The 19,611-nt window shown below is 22.5% G+C and overlaps 6 protein-coding genes across 6 annotated transcripts; 2 read left to right on the top strand and 4 right to left on the bottom strand.

Annotated features, from left to right (window-relative positions):
- Positions 1-548: 548 nt before the first annotated feature.
- Positions 549-2,466, top strand: PCHAS_1129200 (ATP-dependent RNA helicase HAS1, putative; the record flags this gene model as incomplete). Its single annotated transcript, XM_740683.1, has 2 exons — positions 549-2,144; positions 2,323-2,466. 2 exons carry the CDS (start codon positions 549-551, stop codon positions 2,464-2,466), a joined length of 1,740 nt encoding a protein of 579 aa, XP_745776.1.
- Positions 2,467-2,770: 304 nt separating this feature from the next.
- Positions 2,771-5,094, bottom strand: PCHAS_1129100 (TPH domain-containing protein, putative; the record flags this gene model as incomplete). Its single annotated transcript, XM_016798646.1, has 11 exons — positions 2,771-2,881; positions 2,974-3,057; positions 3,205-3,310; positions 3,423-3,584; positions 3,678-3,720; positions 3,823-3,988; positions 4,080-4,242; positions 4,345-4,430; positions 4,602-4,673; positions 4,796-4,855; positions 5,002-5,094. 11 exons carry the CDS (start codon positions 5,092-5,094, stop codon positions 2,771-2,773), a joined length of 1,146 nt encoding a protein of 381 aa, XP_016654027.1.
- A 1,100-nt stretch (positions 5,095-6,194) lies between these two features.
- On the bottom strand, positions 6,195-8,162 carry PCHAS_1129000 (bifunctional methylenetetrahydrofolate dehydrogenase/cyclohydrolase, putative; the record flags this gene model as incomplete). Its single annotated transcript, XM_016798645.1, has 1 exon — positions 6,195-8,162. The coding sequence occupies one exon, from the start codon at positions 8,160-8,162 to the stop codon at positions 6,195-6,197; it is 1,968 nt and encodes a 655-aa protein (XP_016654026.1).
- A 1,344-nt stretch (positions 8,163-9,506) lies between these two features.
- Positions 9,507-12,201, bottom strand: PCHAS_1128900 (conserved protein, unknown function; the record flags this gene model as incomplete). Its single annotated transcript, XM_016798644.1, has 2 exons — positions 9,507-11,849; positions 12,094-12,201. 2 exons carry the CDS (start codon positions 12,199-12,201, stop codon positions 9,507-9,509), a joined length of 2,451 nt encoding a protein of 816 aa, XP_016654025.1.
- A 1,530-nt stretch (positions 12,202-13,731) lies between these two features.
- PCHAS_1128800 (ribosome biogenesis protein YTM1, putative) lies at positions 13,732-15,180 on the bottom strand (the record flags this gene model as incomplete). Its single annotated transcript, XM_016798643.1, has 1 exon — positions 13,732-15,180. The coding sequence occupies one exon, from the start codon at positions 15,178-15,180 to the stop codon at positions 13,732-13,734; it is 1,449 nt and encodes a 482-aa protein (XP_016654024.1).
- Positions 15,181-17,364: 2,184 nt separating this feature from the next.
- On the top strand, positions 17,365-18,546 carry PCHAS_1128700 (conserved Plasmodium protein, unknown function; the record flags this gene model as incomplete). The annotated part of the gene is made up of 1 exon (XM_016798642.1): positions 17,365-18,546. One exon carries the CDS (start codon positions 17,365-17,367, stop codon positions 18,544-18,546), a length of 1,182 nt encoding a protein of 393 aa, XP_016654023.1.
- Between the last annotated feature and the right edge of the window lie 1,065 nt (positions 18,547-19,611).

Below are 19,611 nucleotides of genomic sequence, written 5' to 3'. Positions count from 1 at the left end.
AGCTTTATTTGGTCTGACCATTTCACTATTGTCTTCTTTAGTTTGTTTATATTTTTGACAATTTTCAACAATTCAGCAATTTTCGAAATTTTTCAACAATTTTCGAAATTTTTCAACAATTTTCGAAAATTTTCAACAATTTCATTATTTTTTTTATGACCGGGGGAGGATTCAGTAGGATACTCGTATAATTATGAACCGAATTATTTGCATATATAAAATTGTAAAAAATAATATCAATTTTTATATAGTATAGGTAAAAAAAAAAAATAATTTTTTAATATATCCATTTTTGGTTTATTTTATGAAAAAATGAATAACATTATATAGAAAGATTAACAATATTTTTATTTTTTAAAAATATATCTCGTTAGTATATATAAACATATAATATATATGGTGAAGCAATGCAGATTATTATTTTTTTTGTTGTTTAAAAAATATATATAGTAAAATTTAGATGGAAAAAAGTAATAAATATTATTAAGAATAAATACAAAACAAATATAAGCTATACTAAACTGTTTTGTTTAAACTGTTAGAAAGAAATGCATTATTTTAAAGAAAAAATATATCATAAAGGGGATGGAACAAATACGAATATAGATAATACAGATAATGTAGATAATAAAGAAAATGATGAAAATGAAGATATGAATAAGTCTAATTATGTCGAAGACCTTTCGACTGAAAGAAATGAAACTTTGGCATGTGAAAATGATCAAGCAGAAGATGATAAGGAAACGAAAAAAAGATCAAGAGAAAATGATGATAACGATATAAATGATTTAGCTTCTAAAAAAATAAAACAAAAAGATAATTCAGAAGAAGATAATAAAAATGATGAAGAAAAAAATTGTATCAATTATAAAGATCATGTTATATCTAATAAAAAAAATGAAAAAGAAAGTTTTTATAGTGAACAGAAATTTGAAGATTTAGATATTTGTGATGCTTTAAAAAAGGGACTAAAAGAATTAAATTTTATTACATTAACAGAAATACAATCAAAATGTATTCCACATTTTTTAAGTGGAAAAGATATATTAGGGGCAGCTAAAACAGGGTCAGGAAAAACATTAGCATTTCTTGTTCCTTCAATTAATATATTATATAATATAAAATTTTTACCTAAAAATGGAACAGGAGTATTAATAATATCTCCAACAAGAGAATTATGCTTACAAATATATCAAGTGTGCACAGATTTGTGTAAATATATACCTCAAACAAATGGTATAATAATAGGGGGTGTAAGTAGAAATGAAGAAAAAAAAAAATTTATACATGGCATAAATATTTTAATTGCAACACCAGGTAGATTATTAGATCATATGCAAAATACTAAAGAATTTAACTACAAAAATTTAGTATGCCTAATTATAGATGAAGCAGATAGGTTACTTCAAATAGGATTTGAAGAAGAAATTAATTTAATTGTAAAAAGGTTACCAAAAAAAAGACAAACAGCTTTATTTTCAGCAACCCAAACAACAAAAGTAGAAAGCTTAATTAGATTATCTTTACAAAAACCTATATTTATAGAAGTTACTACAAAAATTGCAACTGTTGAAAGATTACAACAAGGTTATGCATTAGTAGACGAAGATAAAAGATTTCTTTTATTGTTTACTTTTTTAAAAAGAAATCCTTCAAAAAAAATTATGGTTTTTTTTAATAATTGTATGTCTGTTCAATTTTACAACGATTTATTAAATTATATTGATATACCAACTTTTTGTATACATGGAAAAAAAAAGCAAAATCAGCGATTAAAAAGCTTTAATGAATTTTCTGCTGCAAAAAATGCTATTTTATTATGTACAAATGTTGCAGCAAGAGGATTAGATATACCAAATGTTAATTATATTATCCAATATGACCCCCCTGATGATTCGAAAGAATATATACACAGAGTAGGGCGAACATGTAGAGGAAATGACTCCGCAGGGTCAGCTATCATTTTTTTGATGAAACATGAGCTTAAATTTTTAAATTATTTAAAATTTTATAATATACCGGTCAATCAATTTGCCTATGACCAGAAGAAACTCATAAATATACAGTCACAAATGGAATCGATTGTTACAAAAAATTTTCACCTTCATAAAATGGCACGGGAGGCCTTTAAATCGTATTTAAATGTAATAATAAAATTGTTGCAAAAAAAAAAAAAAAAAACTAGCCAAATAGCCAAAATATATTTTTTTATGCACATATTTAGCTAGTTCTCTATTTGTTCATATTTTTTTTATATAAAAGAAAATGTGGTGAACTTTTATTGCTTCATAATCTATTTATAATTTTTTTACAATTTTTTAGGGATATGTGACTTACGCATTGAAAGATGTCTTTGATATAAATAATCTGAATTTGATGTTAACATCCAAAAACTTCGGATTGGATACCCCACCAAAAGTTGATTTAAATTTAAAATTTAATGTCAAAAAAAAAAAGTTTAAATAGTAAAAATGCTATGCAATAATGTGTGTATGCATGACAACTTTGTCCATAGAAGTTTAATTTACACAAACTGAAATCGTACACATTTTCTAAGAAATTTTAATATCCTCAATTAGGAAATAATATATTACTTTTTCCAAGTTTTGATTTTTAAATTAATATTTTTTTAAATTACTTTTTTATAGCATACTATAATTTAAATTATATTATTAATTTAAGAATAATTCTACAAAATAGTGTTTGTGTTTATTTGGTATCAGTAGTAAATGATACTTCCTACTTGTTTTCAATTTATATAAACTGTTTATTATAATTTTTTATTGTTTTTATTCTTCAAATTAACTAACTCTGTTAAACTATCATAATAAGACTTTTTTTTTAATTTATTTTTTTCTTCCTCTTCTTTTTTTTCTTTTTCCTGTTAAAATGAAAAAAAGGAATATATGAAACGTATTCAAGTTAAGACTAGGGCTGCATATATTTTTTCCGCATGAATATATAGTATGTTACATTGAGTTCACTGATTTCCTTTAATTTTTCTGCTTCCTTTTTTCCGATTTCTATTTGTTCAATTTGTTTCTTTTTTTTTTCATCCTTCAAAAAAATATCATATAAATGGATAAAATAGAATATGTAATAAAAAAATAAATATAAAGGTGTACACATATGTAGACAAAATAAATACATAACGAAATAATGGTATTATCATAAATAATTTCCATGTCTATAAAATATATTAACCATTGCAATAAGTCTAGCTTCTTTTAATTCATCCATTTTTTTCTTTTTATCATCTTCTTCAACCATTCGTTTTTGTTCCTCTTTCTTCTTTGTTTCCTTCAGCCACCTTAAAATACATATTGAATGCGGATATCCAATGTTAGTATGTTAGTCCGAAAGTAAGAACAAACATATACTTATGTAATAATAGTATTTACTCATGTTTTTATATTATTTACTTGATTGCTTGTATTTCATCAAAATGGGCTTGCAATTCCACATTCTTTTTTTGTTTCATTCTAATTGCATGAATTCCCATTTCCCTTTCTTCTTTTTCTTTTTTCACTTGTTCATCATATTCTTTTTTTCTCTTTTCTGTTTCTTCCATATATTTTACATACCTTGATTTAAAAAAAAAATTAACACAATTTAATAATGGATGATGAAATAGTTTTTTTCTTTCTATTTTCACATATTTTTTTTTATTTATTTACTCGGCGTCTTTTCTCTTTTCTTCTTTTTTTAGTTCGTTTGCAACTGTTAAACATCAAATTGGAATTTAAACATGAGCATATATAGGCATAAAAAATATATTATATGTGTGTATGATTATTTTCTTTATTTCTTGCTTGAGCTTACGTTCAATGTTTTTTTTGTTATTCTCTAAAATGTAATTTTGTATAACCCTTTGGCTTTCTAACTTTTCTTTTTTTTTTTCAAGATCATCCATTTTATTTTTTTCAAACTGTTTCTGCATTAGCTTTCCTTCGATAATTTTCGATTGTTCTTCCTCTTGTCTTCTTATCTGTTAATCCGAATGTTAATAAATATTTTTGATACATACATTTCATATAAAGAATATTATGATGAAATATTTTTTTTCGGCTTTTTTATACAAGATTTTCTTGGATTTGATTTTTTATTATTAGGGCACTTTCTTTATTTTTTAAAATACTTTTCCTTTCTTCTTCTTTTTGTTTATTTTCGATTTCTGACAAATAAGCTGTTTCAATGTCTTCTCTTTTTGATGACTCTTCATCAAGTTTTCTTTGTTGTATCCTGATTAGTGTATAGACAATTTTTTTGTAAATATTTAAATGGAAAAAAATATATTATATAAATAGTAAAATCAAAGAATTGGTCTGCTTTTTTTTGTTTAACTTTTTCTCTTCCGTTTGTTTTTTCAGCTCTTTTAATAAGTCTTTATCATTTTTTATAAATCGTGGATTCTGTTTTTTTACAACTTCCTATGATATAAATATAGAGAAAATAAATATGTCTAAAGTGCCAAGGTATTATCAAATTTGTATAGGAAAAGCTTTAGTAACACATTTTTATGCATTATATATTTGAAATATTATTTTTTTTTTATTTAAATGTATATATATTCATATGTTAAACTTTCGATTTATTTTTACTTTGCTTTCTATCAAATAATCCTTTTTTATATTTTTAAATTCATCTTGATTTTGTATAAATTTTAAAAGTTCCTTTGAAAAGAAGAAAATAATTATAGCACATTATTATTATGGTGTAAGCTTATTAAAGCTATGAAAGTTTAATATTTTTCGTTCAAAGATGTTATATATATGTGCATCGCATGTATGTATACTTCTCTTTCTGCTGATGTGTCATTTTCTTTTTTTTTCGTATCATCGCTAGTCATCCATTTCTGCACATTTAAAAGGTTAAGCAATATGGAAGCATGTATAAATGTTCAAATCAAATTTATAAATAAAATAGCGAAGGAAACAATTTGAATAATATGTAGAAATAGTTGTATATATGTGAAAATAATTTGTTTTTATAAATCTATACTTGCTCGATTTTCTCCAAATCATTACTTATTAATTCATTTTCTTTTTTCTTTTTATTTTTTAACTTTGACAAATTATTATTACTTAAAACCATTTCCTTCTTTTTTTTATTTTTAATAAGCCTTTATATATTGGCTATGAAAAAATATGCAAATATATTCGAAACGACTAAAATTCCCAAAGTATGAACATTCTAAAATAAAAATACACACATTAATAGAATAGAAAAATATGGTTTATTTTTGTAGTATATTTAAAACATGTTTAACATCAAAAATATAAATTATAAATCAAATTAAAAGAAAAATAAGCAACCTTCCCACAATATAGAAATATGCATAAATATATTACTATATACATACATAATAATGCGTAAGACAGATAAAAATTATTCAAAAAATATATATAACTCTTAAAGGAGAGTACAAAAGTAAATAAGAAACGGAATTAATTTTTCCTTATTTAAAAATATACTGTCTTATGTATGCCTAATCTTCATTTGAGGTATAGATAGTGTTATTACATAATAAAAATTAAGCATAGTAAATATATAGTGAACAAAAATTGATAATTATGAATCCTTTATATTTGCGCATTACATGTGCAATACACTTATTCACACGACAATACCTATTTTATAAATATAGAAAAAAAAATAAACATAAAAAATTATTATGTCTTATGCTAAATTTTCGATTTTTATTCATTTATATATTCATAAAATAGTTTAAATTATTTTTTAAGATATATCCAAAAGTTATTTCTACTATTTTTGTATTGACGAATTTTTCCATCATACTTTATACTCTCCAATCCTAAATTTTTCAAAATTTTTTTTACCATTGCTTAAATGCAGGTTTAAAGGGCACACACATATGAGTATACATATTTTACCCTTTGTGTTTATTTTTATAATGGTATAAAATAGAAAAATAAATTATGTTTAAAAAAAATTATTTCACAAATTCGGTTTTGAACATGTTCATTATTAGCAAAATGGAGCATAATATGTAAATCATATATAGAGAAAATATTTCTTTTAATTATTTTATTAAAACACAAAAAAAATAGAAAGCCATAAAAAGCTATACTGTATAAATAATAAACAAATAGGAAATATTTTCCAAAAAGAATTGTAAACATTCACGGAAGCTTTTTAAAAGTTATTTTCTTTTACATTATTTGTTATCCTATTTAAGGATTTTTTTTAAAATATAAATTATAAAATAACATAGAGGTTGTAATGGGACCAATTCCACCAGGAACAGCCGAAATATATGAAGATTTTTTTCTGCAATTTAAATTGACATCTCCAAATATTTCATAGTTTTTAAAAAATTTTGATAATTTATTGGCAAACTCAAGTTTTAATTTATCATTTTTTAATAATATTTTATTATATCTATTTTTAAGTTCTTCCTTTCTACACTCATTTTTCTCACTACTATCATTACACACATCAGTCTTTTGCAAAGTCCTTCTATTTATATTTCTACGTTTTCTTTTTTTTTGAACTTTCCTTTGCTCATACACCCTTTTCTTTCTATATTTGATACTAAAACATTTTCGTTCACATAAACAAGATGATTCGATCGGGTTTGTACTTTCGTTTGTTCCTTGTGTCTTATTTTCAACTTTGCTAGTACATAATTTTTTTTTTTTTTTTTTTACACGACTTGTAGATATTAAATTTATGCCTAGATCTAAAATTATGGCATTTTTTTTGATATGGTTTTTCTTTAAAATATTAAAATATCCAATACCAATTATTATAATATCGGAATTTTTTATAATATTTTTTTTCAGATTATTTTTGATGATAGAATATTTTTTGTTACTTTGTATATGCTTATTTATATTATATATATAATTATTTATAAATTTACGAATTTTATTTTTAAAATCGTTTTCATCGTGAACATATAATTTTTTTTTTTTTTTTTTGTCGATTTTCATAAAAAAATAAATTTGCTTGTTTTTTTTTTTTGCCTCTTTGTTATATCTACAAATAGTATATCCGTTGACTGCATCATAAACTGTTGTAGAAATTCCAATTTTATAAAAAAAATAAAATAATGTTAAAAATATATTTATATTATTATTAAGAATTAATATTTTTTTATTTTCTATCTTAATATTGTAATATTTAATAAATAAAATAATGGAATGAACACAACAAGGTATATTATACTTAGTAAACTCATTTAAATAGTTATAAATTTCTGTATCCATATTTTGGGGCACATTTTTCAAAAACCTTTTAATACACCAATTACTGGAATTGTCTCTATAATAATTTGTCGATTTAACTATTACTTTTTTAATATTTGCATTATCTTCTTCTACTTTGCCTTTTTTATATATCTCTTCACAATTGTTTGCCAACACATTTTTAATATAATATATTAAAGGGTATTTTATATTTATTATAATAAATAGGTAATAACGAAATAATAATAATTGGAAAAGTGAAAAAAATAGTTGTATCAAATATATAAAATTTTGAATATGTACCATTGATATAAAGTATTGTGTGGATACACATTGATTCTCTATATTTCGAACATCAATTATTTGTTCTTTATTTGAAATGTCATTTGTATAAGTATCATAAATGTGGTCTCTCTTTTTATAAGGAGGAATATAAGTATATATACTAACCAAATTTACATTCTTTTCATTCTTATTTGTAAAATGTGTGTCTAACCCAAAAAATTTTAACAATGATTTCTTAATGTTTAATACTTGAAATATTGTATTATTATTAGAAGCATCAATATCTTTTTTTTCGTTAATAAATTTTGATACATAAAACTTATTTATATGAAAACTTAAGGGTGATAAAATTAAAATGGATGTATTATCTCCTTTCTTTTTATTAACTTTTTTTATTAAATTAATAAGCTTTTCTTGAGAATATTTCTTATCTACTTTTACTAGTATAAAAATTATATCCAATTTTAAGTATATACTTTTTTTTAATAATATATATAAATATGAATATGCTACCACATTTTTGGAATATATAACATACAGTTTTTTCTTCCCCTTAAACTTTATACCATTCTCTAAACTTTCCCTTTTATAATTTTCAATTTGTTTTAAAACCAGCTGATCAATTTTTTCGGATACGGGAAGCCCAATTAGCAAGTCAGGCTTCATTGTTCAGTTGCTTTAAATGGTAGAAATTGCAAAAATCAAAATTCATATTTTTAACTCGAATTTGTAGATATATTTTGTATTATCAAATTTGTACACCCTTGCTAATGATATATGGTCTAGCAAAAACAACATAAAAATAAATAAATTAATAAATGAAATGAAACAGCTGTTTCACTCTGCTTAACTTGAAAAATGCATTTTTTCCAATTGAATTGGGAAATATTTATTCACTGTTGTTCATTATGCTTGTTTACTTAATAATACACGACATATAAAGGATTAGCAGCCGATTAAATATTTCATATGTTTTGTTTTTTTTCACACTTTTATACCATTAATTTTTTACAAATTTCTATAAAAAATGTGAGCTTTCACACTTTGAATAATTCCCCTTGAATTCATTTCGTTTTATTATTTAAAAAAATATAGAAAAAAAATTATGAAACAATCAAGTGCACATTATATATATTTGTCGGTATAAATCGCGGTATAATTTTACTCTAAACATTTTTGTTTTGCTTAACTTTTAAGTAACCTATTTTATGTAATACATATAAGGGCCTAGTCCCTATATTTTACTACCTTCTTAAATTTTACATAGCATGATTACTCTTTTTTTATACAAAATAAAATAAGAAATATTTAACATATTTAAAGCGAAATATGCATAATTAGTAAAAAAAAAAAAATACTATTTTTTTTATGAATTGTTCAGAATATTTTTACGCAAATGTTGTAGCAAGCGCTACTTCAAACACAAGGCATAGTTGCATGTGCGTGTCCTCATACACTTTAAAAAAAAGTATTGTTATTGTTTTAAAATTATTCAATATTATTTATTAGTTTTATATAGAATAAAATAAAACATACACAATGTTTACATCATTTATTGAAAATAAAATTGATAATTATAGGAAGGATAATATAGAATTGAAACTTCAGCTAGCTCATTTAATTTTGTAAAAAAAAAAAAAAAAAATAAATGAGCAAAGGCGAATGGATGGCATAAAAGATATACATTTTTATAAAACAAAAGGGTACATATATATATCCCTACGAATACTATGTAAAAATATTAATTTCATAAATGCAAGTATGAAAAAGTGTGCATATACATATCATGCACAATATTTATTTTATGAAGCCACTAAATCGCGGAGTGTCAATCCTTTTGCATTACAGCATTGAATTATTAAAAAAAAAACATTAATATATAAAACGGCCATAAAACAATTTCATTCGGTATATTTTTTTGCTCCATATCATTTTTTTCTTATGTAATTAATATCAACACCGCTTTATAATTAAGAGAATGTATATATATTCTTGATTAATAGATGAAAATTATCGAGTCGATTTTCTGGTTTTGTTCAAAACTTCTACAGAGTTGTTTGGCCATCTTGTGTTAAAGAACTTCAAGTTGTTATCATGTGAAACATCATAATCAACTTCCTTTAAAAAAAAATAAGTAATAGCTTTTTCGGGTATTTCTTGAGCATCATATAGATAAAAATATTTGTCTTTTGGTGGATCAGCAAATTTACGTTCATCGATATCTTTTTGCTTGACCTGTAAATAAAATGATTTAAATTCTGAATATAATAATATATCTAAATCATTTACAAAACCTCGAAACATATTTCTATATTCATCTTTTATATTCAAGTCTTCAATAAATCTGGATATAAAATGTGATAAGATATATTTATTATCTTCTTTATCATATTTTTTCCACACTTTATTAAGTTTTTCTAAATATAGTTCTTCACTAGTACATCTTGAATTTTTTATATTTAATGAAAACAAAACAGTGTAATGATTAGAGCTACTAATAACCCAAATGGGATATATCGGATATTTGTAAAAATTACCAACTTCACAATATTTAAAAGCTTCAAAATCGGTTAATAATCCTATTAATGGTCTTTTATTTATACCTTTAAGTATTATATTATTTTTATTAAATGATGAAGAATTTTGTATATCCATATTTTGAGAATTTTTTGAATCATTTCCATTATTTATTCCAACAAAAGATGAATTATTACAACTACTAGTTCCTCCATTTTCATACATACTTACAATATCTACATCAGTATTTAAGAATGTGTTTATGATACTATTATTATCAAACACATTTGAACAAGCTCGACCTGTTAACAAAAGATTTACTAATTCCTGAGAACAATGCCCATATATACCTATTAATGGGTGATTTATATCATCCATATCATCTTTTATATTATTTATTCCTCTAGTCAATATGACTGAATAAAGAAAAGATATAACACCAGTTGAACTTGAAAATATTATAAAATGCTCCAAATAAAAACGAATAACATCTTTTATACTACTAAACTCTTTATAATATATATTTATTTTTTTTAAATCCCTCACAACAGGTTCACTACTATTTTGTTTGCTCAAAAAATATGCCGAATCATAACATTCTGGTAGCAAAAAGGCAATAATATAATATGACTTATCAGTGCATTGATATAATATATATGCTAGTGATTCTACCAAAGCATAATATTTTAAATCACGGATATGTTCTCTAGCTAGGTGCAAAATTTCGTTATCCTTTTTATTCATTCCTTCATCATTTTTTTCAGAATGCATTTCCTTATTATGTGATGATGCTATATTTTTAAGTTCGGTAACTTGTTTTGTATCTAAATTTTTATGTACATCATTTGTGTTATCATTCTTAGTATAATCATGATGACTATCATATTGTATACTCTCTTTTCGTTCTCCATTTTTTGAATCCTTAGATAGGCCTTCTTTACAAAGATTAGTTGAGCTCACTTGGTTTTCTTCACCTGTTTTATTTTGATCGGTATTATTGAATGTCATGTTCATAAAATCATTGTTCGTTTTTAAGACATTGAAATAATCGTTTTCCCATAAAAAATTATATTTATAATTAAAAAGTAAAACGATTATGATATATGCTTGAATACTTGATATAAGTCCACATGGTCCACTTAAAAATTGACGAAGCCCAAAATTTATATTTTTATCATCATAAAATGATATATTATGATTACACCATTTTTGTATATCCATTTTATTTGAATATTTATAATTGTTAATACCAAAAACTAGATTGTGTAAACTAGTTGGATCTTCAAATTCTTTCATTTCGGTTAATAAATAATTTACATATACATGATCATTTAAGCTTTTACTTCTATTGCCTTTTTTTAACCATTTACAATAATCTTGTGTTGTGTAATTTATATTTTTATATGTTTTTTTTATATGGTCTAATGATTGACAAGATAAAGAAGAGGAGCTACTACAATCACTAGAATTTTCATCACTATCATATTCATCATTACTTGAAGAATAATGTGAACTTTTTTTTCTCTCATTTAATTTTTCATTTCTTTTATTTAAATTATTTATATAATCTTTTATTATTACATATACATTTTTATAATCTTTATATATTTCTTTCCAAAATAATTTATTATCAATTATATCTGTTTGATTTTTTGTTGTTTCATAATTATTACATAAATAATATGTAATCTTATCAAAATTTTTTTTTGCAATATCATAATGACTATCATTTAAATCCGAGTTTTCTTTCTCCGTATTTTTTGTATCACATTTTAAAATGGACAATCTGATTGCCTCTTGTAGTAATTCGTCATTTTCATCATCTATATCTAAGTTCTGCAAAGTAGAAAAAGGGTTAAAAAAAATTAAAAAAACATGAAATAATTTTTTTTTTTTGAGAACATAGAATAAAATAGTTGAAAAAGGATATATATTTTTTACAACATGTAGGAATATCATTTATCAAGCAAGCCCATATATGCATAAAAGTGTAAACATAAGGATGTATATATGAATGTGTGTATGTTCACACTCGTTTGGCTTTCTATATTTTTTATTCTTTTATATATTTTAATATTACAGCTTGTTTGTTTCTTTGCTGAGAAGCATGATACTCCTCAAGGGACAAGGCTATGGTTTTTGAAATTTCCTCTTCTTCTTTTCTTAAAAGTTCTTCATTTGTTTGCATTTTGTAAAGTTCTTAAAATGAGGGTTTATATAAAAAATTATTCATAAAATTTTAATTATCTATATATTGTAGGTACTGATAAGCACATTTTTTTTTTTTTAACTTATATTAACATTACATTATTTCGAATGCTTCTTTTTCTTTTATTCATTCTTCTATTTATCAATATTACTACGGTAATTATTTTTCTTATTTTTATACTTTTTTTGTACGTTTTTTTCTTTTTTAATTTCCTTTTTTATTCTAGGAAGCTTTAAATCATCGCACAGAGTATCATATATATTTTTTTATTTATATATGTATATTTTTTATTGGCCCTTTTTTTATTACCATTAAATATGCATATAATAATATAGTATGACTCATATTATACATACGTGTGCATGAAAAAGCAAAGCTTTCATATAACCTACAATTTTAAATTATTGCAGTTTTTGACAAATTTTATAATATGGAAAAAAGTTAAATATATTTAGTGAATGAATTGAATGAAAATCTTAAGGGATGAATACACATATGTATATATCTATATATACGTATAAATAAGTATAGCTACCAATTTACAAATATATAAATACATTTTAAATGGGGAAGGGAAAAAATATAAAACACATTTTCATAAATATGTGCATGCATAAATATACACATAAATTAATGAAACATATTTTATAATATAATCATATTTAGTTTATTTGTAAATATGTAGGAAACAATTATTTGTATTTTGTTACAGTATCAATGTACCATTATACCACAAAAAAAAAATCAATCGCATTTATATAAATAATAAAACTTAAGTTTTTTTATTTTTCGTCTTCCAATAATTTATAAAAAAATTTCATAAAATAAGGGAAATAAAATAAAAATGAAAAGGCAATTACATATTGGGACTATACCCATTTCATTATGCATTTAGTGGATATATATTATGTGTACCTCTCTTTTAATAAACTCGCCAAAAGACAAAAGGTTGTACATATTAACCTCCTAAAAAATGGAAAAAACAAAGATATATACCTTATTTATTCAGTATTTTTTATAATTCTACAAATGTATAATTATATGCCTTTTACCCAGTCATACATTTTCAAATAGGATGTTATTATTTTTTTTGTACTATACCAAATGAAAATAAATTGCATAAGTGTTTTCCACTATTTTATTAAATTATTATATAAGCATATTATGGCTTATTTAAAAAAAGACTCTCTAATATTTATAAATTTTGACAGGTGTAATAATAGGTTAAAAACAACTTTTTAAAAAATTATTTAATTGACAGTTTAAAGCAAATAAAGCATTACACATATAGAAATGATGCAATGAGGTTAAATGAATTTAAATAAAAACATAAAATTAATCACCGCAAAAAAATTAATAAAATTGGTACATATACAACGAATAGGGAAAAAAAATGGCTGCACATATTTTTATATGAGAAATCAGCACCTTTCCAAAGGGGACTTGATTAGTGAAAAATAGACTAGCAATATATATGGTTTGTTTTTAATTTTTACATTTTTCATTGAATTAAAACTGATGGATAGCCAAGTTGCGTTCATCAGCACTTACAATCGAACTATTTTGACAATTATTATAAAACCAAGTAGATGATAAATATTTTAATTGGTTTTCATTTTTGATAGTATATATGGGAGATTTGTTTAGTCTAATGTCATATATATTAATAAAGCCATCATGAGATGCTGATAAAATATATAATTCATTTTTATTTGCTTCTAAAGAGGTTATAATTTTATCATGGAAATAATATTTGTTTCCATTTAATGTTATAACATTCGTTTGATTTAAACAACGTATATCAAATAATTTAATAATAGATTGATCATCAGCTGCTACAAATAAATTATCGTTAATAATATCACTTGATAATATAGCTTTATTATAGGAATATGAACTAACTATATCTATATTTGTTGCATCATAAATATTTATATTACTATTTAATGATGTACATAAAAATTTGCTATCATTTAAAAATGATAATGACGTTATAATACCCTCTTCTTTATATATACATTTTTTGGGTGTTATTACATTTTTAAGTTTTCTCTTATTACTACTATCATTTTTTAATTCTTCTAAAATATGGTTATTATCGTATATGTTTATTTTGTTATCAGTACCTCCAGATAAAAGCAAAGAATAAGATTTATTAAATTCAATGCATTTTATCATATCTTCGTTATTTCCTAAGTATATTTCACTTTTTAAAGATATACCTTTATCTGTTTCTTCGTTTAAACAAACTTTTATTGTACCATTTGATAAGCCAATAACAGATTGATGCATATTTTGAAATTGATTATTATCATTATCTTCATTGTTTGAAACATATTTACATACATTAAATGAATATATTGGTGTGTCTGATATCATTTTCTCATCAATTTTATTAAAAGTCTTTAAATCATAATATAATATATTTCCCTCGAATGTACTACAATATAATTTATCTTTAATAATAATCATTTTTGATATCCATTCTGATATATTATCAATATTTTTACTTTCTTTTTTTTTTAAACATAAAATATATTCTATTTCAATAGTAGACTCTGATAATATATTATTTTCTTCTAAAAATTCAGATATGGAAGATCTTAATAATTTTTTATTTATTAAAAAATCAAATGATATATTACCATCATCTTCATCATCTAAATTTAATAATTTTTTTACCATTTTTGATAAATCAATTCTTTTAAAATATATTGGTATGGTATAGGTTGTATTGTCTTGCATTTTATATTTCTCATCTGATATATTTGAGATAAAGCATATCTGTATTTCTTTATCAAGTTGCGTTTCACTTTCTTCATCTTCAGAAAAATTTTCACTACTGTCATTACTAATATCGCTACTTTCACTTTCTGATAAAGTCATTTCATCACTTGACATTTTATCTAATTGGTTGTTTTTTTTTTTGTTTTTTTTATTTCCCTTGCCTTTTCCCATTTTTTATTCTCAAACTTGTGCAGATATAACAAAAGTAGAAAATTTTAAAATAATCGTTGCAGAAAAAAATGGAAAACTGCGATTGATTATTCTATTTTTTTTATAAATCTCAACTTGCCTTTCATATAGATATATTTAATGATGTTATACAGTTTTTAAAAAATGAATATGCATAATTATTTAATGAATAACGTTATTTTTTATAAAAATTATATTATGCCATATTTTTTTGAACTCATCAAGATAAATTGAGATATTAATACAACCTAACTCCTTTCAATTTTTTTTTAAATAAATATATTATTTTAAAAAATTTTTAATATATGCATATAAAGAGGCGGTAAAAAAGGCTGCAATATGTTACGCATATTATCCTTATATTCGTATATATATTTTTTTTTTTTTTTTCAACTTTTTTATTATTTTTTAATTTCCAAAATTAATGCAAATCAATACAACTGAATTAAATCCCATTTTTAAATAACTAATTTACCAACATGCATATAAAGAAAAAGAACAACACCAGGAAAAATATTTTACTTATACCAACAGAATGAAGAAAAAAAAATTAATCTACATATGTTTGGTTAAGCTGAAAAAATTAATATCTTTACTTTTAAATGTCTCAAAGTGTTATATATTTTTATTTAGTTTATTTTTTTAAGCTGCAACCATATGAAAGAAAATATATTAACCTTAATAATTTACTTGCTACAACAAGTTTACATACCTAAGCACACATAACTTTTTTTCCGCTCAAAAAAAAATATAAGATAAAATATGTTGTAATACAACGGGTTATTATTTTCTAAAAATTAAATTTTACAATTTTTTACATAATTTTACTATAAAGGTCATAAAAAACGCACAATTATATAATAACACATTATATATATATTTACTATAGACAAATAATACGACATTATAAATATCGTATCCATATGCACGTGATAATTTTTTTAAAATCTCAAAACATTTCAAGTTATGGTTATCCATTTGTATATGTTTTTTACTTTTTTAATTTTTTACTTTTATTTATGGATATGCCAAAGAATCGGGCATATGCATTAACATAATTTGTCTAACCATTATAAGGTTGTAATATGGTATTATTTTAGAATGTATCATTTATATTTTAATATGAAAAAATTAAATAAATATAAATATAAATAAAAAATGCCTGAACATATATTATAAACAAATTAATTTATATATTATGATTTTTTGTTTTGATGTTTTAATATTGTACATGCATTTAATTTATATGCGTGCAGTGTTAGACATATTCAAAATAATTTTTTTTTATTTTCAAGAATAAATAAAAATATGCAAATAATTATTTCCTTTGATAATTTAAAAAAAATAAAATAATTCAAACAAATACATAAATGTGTATTTTGTAAAAGTTATATAGAAAATAAAAAAATATCGTAAAAAATTTGAATGTAATATTAACATTTGTTATTTGTGCATATGCATTTTCCCTTTTATTCGTATATATAATATATTTTTTTATTTTATTTATTTGATAGAATATTATTATATAGTTTGCACAATGGAGTTTTAAATTATTATTTTGATACATATTCAACCTATGAATGAATAAATTATCTTCATATTTTGTGATACGCTTAAATTTTTTCTATTTGTTTGACTTTTTATAATAAATGCATATGTCTATATGCATATTTTCACGATCTTGTTTGTTTCCACATAATTAATTATCAAATTGACTGAACGCCCTAAAATATACAGCACATATTATTATCGATTTGTTTACTATTTCATATATAAAATAAGTAATAAAACGAACTACCATTTGAATTTCTTTGGATTGCTACATGTCTTTATATTTTATATTATATATTTCTGCGTCATGCATATTTTTGTTGTAATATTGATTTGAGTTTTTTTGAAATACAGCTATATAATGCTACTAAGCACATAAATTTTACTATTTATTTTTATGCTTTATTTGATACGACATTTGTTTCCATTTTGTTTGTGAAATATCATTTAATTAGAAAGTAATATGAATATTTTTTTCTGTCATTAGTATATGTATATATGTATGCATGTGTGTGTACTACCAAATGAACCGTATTTGCGAACATTATTATATATCCATATTTTAAGGTGCATACATAATCACACAAATAAAAAAAATTATTATATTTATATAGTATGAAAATGAGAAAGAACCTAAAAATATTTGCCTCACCCATTGTATGGGTTATATTACTAATACAACAACAGCTAACAAAATGCTCCTATTTAGACATAACCATATTGAATGATGCTTTGATTAATGATTTAATGCAACCTGCGTTTACAGGTGTGGAAAACCATTTAACTATTAACGATAATAATAAATTAAATAAGAGGAATAAAAAAAATAATCCTATTCAAGATGATATATCTTTATTAACAAATATGCTATCCGAAATAATACCTGCTGCTTTTGCAATTTATTCTTTAGATTTAACCGAGGGATTAGAAAATAATAAAGATAATATGATTGGTCCAGATACTATCAAAATTATAGAGGGCAATAATAAAAACACACCCAATGATTATGTGCATTTTCTAAATTTTTATGATTTTGTAAATATATATGATAAAGATATAAATAATACGATTTCAAAAAGTTTTAATACAATAAAACCAATAAAAGGATGTGAAGAAGATATTAAAAATAATAATTGTAATAAAGATAATATATTAAAATGTATTACTTTAAAAAAAGATAATTTATCAGAGAGGTGTAAAAAATCTTTAAATAATTCTTTATTATATTCATGTTCTGATGGAATTATTAAATATTGTGATGATTTTTCAAAATTTTCAAAAGTTCATAAATGTTTAAAACAAAATTATAATCATTTAAATAATAATTGCGTAAATATATTATCTTATTATGAAAGTATAATGCAAAAATTACATAAAATAAAAAACAAACCCTATAATAGTCAAGCCCACCTCCTTTTAGAAAAACCAAAAGAAAAAGACAACACATCACATAACAATGGTACACCATCTCCTACTTCTGATACCAACAAATTGAATAATAACAATAATGATGATAAAAATAATCAGTACAATATGCTTAACCATGATCCAAACGTGCCTGTAGAGAGTTTTTCTGAAAAACTTAGAAAAGGATATGGATATATGCGCCAACCGATAAATTATAGTGCCATATTAGATTTGGATTTCTCAAATTATCAATTTAAATATTTCTTATATTTTTTCGGGGTATTATTTTTTTCATTCTTAATATATATATTAGTTATATCCATTAAAAAATATTGTATAACTAACAAAAAAAACATATTTGGCAAACGTGACAATTCAAAGTTAATATAACCCAATAATAAGATAATATATCAGAAAGATGTTATGAATATATAAGTAGGGGTATAGATAAAATATTAACCTACCGACTCAAAAAATTATGTGAAAAAATAATAGACACCTCTTTAATTATTCCTTTTTGTTTCCAATTTATTCTCCAAAATATAACATCTTATAATTGGACAATAAAATGATAAAACGAATTTTTTTTTAATATATTTTTTTAGCCTACTTTAATTTCAGATATCATTTGTAGAATTAAATCTGCATACATACTTATTTGTATTTAAGTTTTTCAGAATATTTTTTTGGATAATTTATATAAAGGAGCTATCCTCTTTTTTTCCGAACTCATTTTATTTGTTTGTCACTATTCTCTTTTTCATAATAATTATAAAATGTGAAAAAAAAAATATTACCATATAATATTCACACACCTTATATAAATTTTATTTGTTTCCATTTGTTCATACAATTATATATACATGTCTGTTTTAGCTATTTTGATAAATATTTGTTACATTTTCTTATTTTATGCATCATGATAAAAAACTATTTTTTTTTTAGTGAAATGAGCATTCATATTTTTTACTTTTTTATTTTTTCAAATTTTTTATTTCGTTAGTATATATATGCTTGCTTTTCCTGATACATAAATGATATTTTAGAAGTTTGCACATATAGGCATGCTTTAATAACACACCTTTTTCTATAATTAAATTGTTAAAAAAAGTAACAATAGTACACATTTTCAAGAAGTTAAGAGGGATTATATGAATATGTTTCATTCTTTGTTAATTCTTCAGCTTTTTTATTTTAAGAGCTCATACACTTTTCACACAACATTTGTTTATACCCATTTGTTGGCAATATATATGCTGCATACACGCATTTTTTAATCTGATTAATAAGTGTAGTTGCCTATTATAATGCATATTTACTTTAAAAAGGAACAAATTGGATGAATACAAATACTTCTTATTGTTATATATATAGATAGATAGCTTAATTTGGGAAGCTTAAAATTTTTATGAAGTTTTAGTTTTCTATATTTTTATTTTATACTAATGCTAAATT

The sequence above is a fragment of the Plasmodium chabaudi genome (genome assembly GCF_900002335.3).
Source record: "Plasmodium chabaudi chabaudi strain AS genome assembly, chromosome: 11".
Classification (NCBI taxonomy): domain Eukaryota; phylum Apicomplexa; class Aconoidasida; order Haemosporida; family Plasmodiidae; genus Plasmodium; species Plasmodium chabaudi.
Note: the sequence above shows the minus strand (reverse complement) of the source record. Positions and strands in the feature narration are given on the sequence as shown.